The 3,394-nt window shown below is 46.5% G+C and overlaps 1 protein-coding gene across 1 annotated transcript; it reads right to left on the bottom strand.

Annotated features, from left to right (window-relative positions):
• Positions 1 to 153: 153 nt before the first annotated feature.
• Positions 154 to 2,437, bottom strand: LOC123176840 (putative aminoacrylate hydrolase RutD). Its single transcript, XM_044590872.1, has 4 exons — positions 1,723 to 2,437; positions 1,564 to 1,653; positions 531 to 598; positions 154 to 445 (listed from the first exon to the last, which is right to left on the bottom strand). The coding sequence occupies exons 1-4, from the start codon at positions 2,368 to 2,370 to the stop codon at positions 316 to 318; spliced, it is 936 nt and encodes a 311-aa protein (XP_044446807.1). The 5' UTR covers positions 2,371 to 2,437; the 3' UTR covers positions 154 to 315.
• Between the last annotated feature and the right edge of the window lie 957 nt (positions 2,438 to 3,394).

Below are 3,394 nucleotides of genomic sequence, written 5' to 3'. Positions count from 1 at the left end.
GGAATATTGTCTCAGTGTATGCTATGGCACAATTGGTTGCGCAGCCTACAAGGTACAAACGCACACAGGCCCAGCCAGAAGCCCAGCCGAGTGACCTAACGAAAAATCGAACTCAGCCTACATACGACGTACAAAGAAACAGACAGTCGGACGAAACCAAGAATATAACCTTCCTTTATTAGTAGGTATACATGAGTATAGACTGGGGTATACATACAAATATATATCATGTCAGGACATCTGGTAAGTGCACCCTATGATGATCAATGAGTTTGACATATCTTTTAGGTACGATCATGATGATCCATGGCGCACTCAAGAGGAGCGTGTGTTGCCATGAGCCAGGAACTCTATGAGGTTGCGGTTGAAGACACATGGCCTCTCCAGTTGTACAAGATGCCCTGCTTTGCTTATGCGTCGCAGGTTCGCCTTCTCCCCTAGCTTGCTGCACCCATAATTTAAGAACGATAGTACATGTACTGTCTGACGAATTTGTTGAAGGAACATGTGGATAATAGTTGTTTTCTTACTGTTTCAGACACTCAGCATCCTCTATGGGCCACATGTTGTCATTTTCACCCCACAACAGGAGTATGCTCTGCACCCATCAAAGAAAAAATTAATGGAATGTTAATCACAAGGAACTTGAGGACAAAGAACGCACTTTCTCAAATTTCATTGGTGTGCAGCAAGCTGTAACTTTTTTACGACAAATAATTCAAAAATGGTTATTTTCTAACATGTGACGTGGGCTGTAGATATAAAAAAGAAGAAATATTTCATCCGCAGAGCTTCTAATGAGATGTTCTAGTGCTACAGAGCTTTGTGGTTCTGCTGTAATTTCCAACGCTAGGGAACACGGTCCAAATTGCCACATAATGTAATGTATATATCGTATCATAAAATTTGAAATCCGAAATCAATCACACAATTATGTAAAATGAGAAAGCTTGCAGCAAATATTTGCTCAGGGAGATAAAGAATGAACCTACTGTAGGATCCAAAAATTGTTTCTTTAATGACGGATTCGCCTATTTCTCCCTAGCTAGATACTAGATGCATGTCACCATAATCTAGAAGTTGTGAAGCTTTAGCTGTAGAAAAGTGCAACGTCCTCCTGAATTTGCACATAAATTTCTAAACTATGCAACCGCATAATGAAAGAAGAAGTTACATAAAGAATCAACATGCTGAGACATAGACAGTCCTCATGGCGGTGCTTCAAAACAAAAATTCTATTGTAGTAATTTTCAACAACTGTCCATATACCAGACTTCAGGATTCATCCACGTGTAAAAGGATGAGAAAAATGTTGATCTAACGATAGTCAGTCGTTAAGTGCGTGGGAATCAATATGTATAATTTAACTATCACGGTGATCCTTTTTGACTTCTCGGTTCTCATCGTGATTTGCACGGTAGTTGGAGAATCAAGATTGGTTCAAATGGTTAGCATCATCGATTCAGACATAAGAATAACTATGTCCAATTATGCATAGACGAATTCCTTATTGTAAACTGGTTGGAGACTGTCAGTGCATATAGCGATGAGAAGTTTGAGAACCTGCTGAAAAACAGGGGCAAATGCTTCTGTGTCCCCGAGGACTATATCTTCTATCATCTCAGCTCTCTCCTTTTGGTTGAAATACATCACCTGAACAACAAAGCACGTAACGGATGGTTCATCTTAGTTTTAACAAGACAAAGAAGGGAGCAGAAATACCTTAAGAAAGTCCCTGAGAAGGCGATCCGGAAACCACGGCTTCATGTGCATGGCGTTGGAGAACAGCAACCTGAGCTGGCCAACCGACTCCGGCACCAAGAGCTCCGTCAGCGATTGGGCCCAGCCAAGCCTCCTCAGCAAGTCATCCCTCATGGCGCTAGTGTACTTGACGGTGCTGCCGGAGGCGACGACGGAGCGGACCTGGTCCGGATGCACGGCCGCCAGCTCGAATGCTACGAACCCGCCGTAGCTCCAGCCCACCACGTCGGCCGTACCGACTCCAAGCTTCCGTAGAGCCGCCGCAAGGCACCGTGCCTGGAAGGCCACGGAGCGGTCTGGCAACGGCGATGTGGAGCCGCCGAAGTGCACCAGGTCGGGGACGTACACGTCGTAGCCACGATTGGCGAGGGCGCTCACCTGGAGCACCCACGTCATAATGCCGTCGCCGGCGAAGCCGTGCACGAGCACCACGGGCTGGTGCTTCTTCCGCTGCTTCTGCTTCCTGTCCGGTGCATCGTCATTATCAGGGAGCCAGAGGTTTATGACAGTGCCCGCGTCATCGACGGCAACGGCGTGCTGCCGGAGGCCGGCGTTTGTCGCCAGACGGGCGACTAAGTGTTTTCTTAGCACTTGTATCCAGTTCACCATCCTATGTATGCACGTACGTGGTTGCTGCTTATTTATTGCTTAATGGCTGTTGGCAATTTTATCGGGGTTTAGGTAACCACATTTGCAATGTACCATGGCGGTTAGCACTTTTTATTTATAGGCCGCGCGAGCATTAATTATCTCTTGTCGTCGATTCCTACCAAACGTCGTCATTGGTACAGCTCGCGAACTTCTTTTTCTTCCAGAAAACATGGTTGAAAAGAAATTCTGCAGACATGTAAATTACACGAAATTCCGAGACGATTTTTACATTAGGAAAGAGATTAGACTACCCACAATGAGAGTAACATAGGTAGTAACATCACACATATCTAGGTTAAATAGATGATGTAGCATGCAATAAATGAAGAAAGAGATGATAGTGTAACATAGCTAGTTACTACTAGTATGAATAACATCACACATATCAAGGCAAGATGTGTCTATAGTCTAATAAATGAAGTGCTCCATGTTACCACACATATATTACTCCCCACTATAGAGGTAGTAACATAGACTAGTAACATAGGCATGTTACTAGTCTATGTTACTACCCATTATGGCTAGTCTTAGGCCAGAAAATAGTGTTCGGGCTAACGCTCTGGCGATGAACGCCGGACAAACCCTAGTCTCACAACCTGCTGTCAATGACCATATGGTGAACAATGGGCGTGTGGTGTTCTCTTTTTGAAAAAAAAACCCTCAAATTCTTATTTTTTGTTTTTTTCTCGCATAAAGGCCCACATTAACTGCATGTGTGGCATTGGGTGGTCCCACCTGTCAGCCGGACACGACCAGCGAGTGTATGGGCGCGAGCTGGCCGGGTCGGGCGCGCCTGGTCCGCAGGGTGTGCGTGCGTAGGTGTGCGTGTGCGAGTGCGTGAGCCAGCGCGTGTGTGCGCGGGGCCACGCCGTGCTGGTAGCGAGCAACCAGGAGGGGTAGACCGCGTCGGGCGCGCTGGGAGGCCGTGGCGATCGCGTATGGGCGCGGTGCGTGGACGCGGCCAGAGCACGGAGGACATGGG

The sequence above is a fragment of the Triticum aestivum genome, unplaced genomic scaffold (genome assembly GCF_018294505.1).
Source record: "Triticum aestivum cultivar Chinese Spring unplaced genomic scaffold, IWGSC CS RefSeq v2.1 scaffold248073, whole genome shotgun sequence".
NCBI classification, from domain to species: domain Eukaryota; kingdom Viridiplantae; phylum Streptophyta; class Magnoliopsida; order Poales; family Poaceae; genus Triticum; species Triticum aestivum.
The sequence above is the reverse complement of the archived record's forward strand: the minus strand, read 5'-3'. Positions and strand labels throughout refer to the sequence as shown.

What these genes read in the sequence shown, in the direction of transcription:
- LOC123176840 (XM_044590872.1), bottom strand. Translation starts at nt 2,370, where the DNA reads ATGGTGAACTGGATACAAGTGCTAAGAAAACACTTAGTCGCCCGTCTG. An exon ending in TTGCCCCTGTTTTTCAGCAG is followed by an intron (nt 599 to 1,563) that starts GTTCTCAAACTT and finishes TGATGGGTGCAG; the next exon opens with AGCATACTCCTGTTGTGGGG. An exon ending in GATGCTGAGTGTCTGAAACA is followed by an intron (nt 446 to 530) that starts GTAAGAAAACAA and finishes TTATGGGTGCAG; the next exon opens with CAAGCTAGGGGAGAAGGCGA.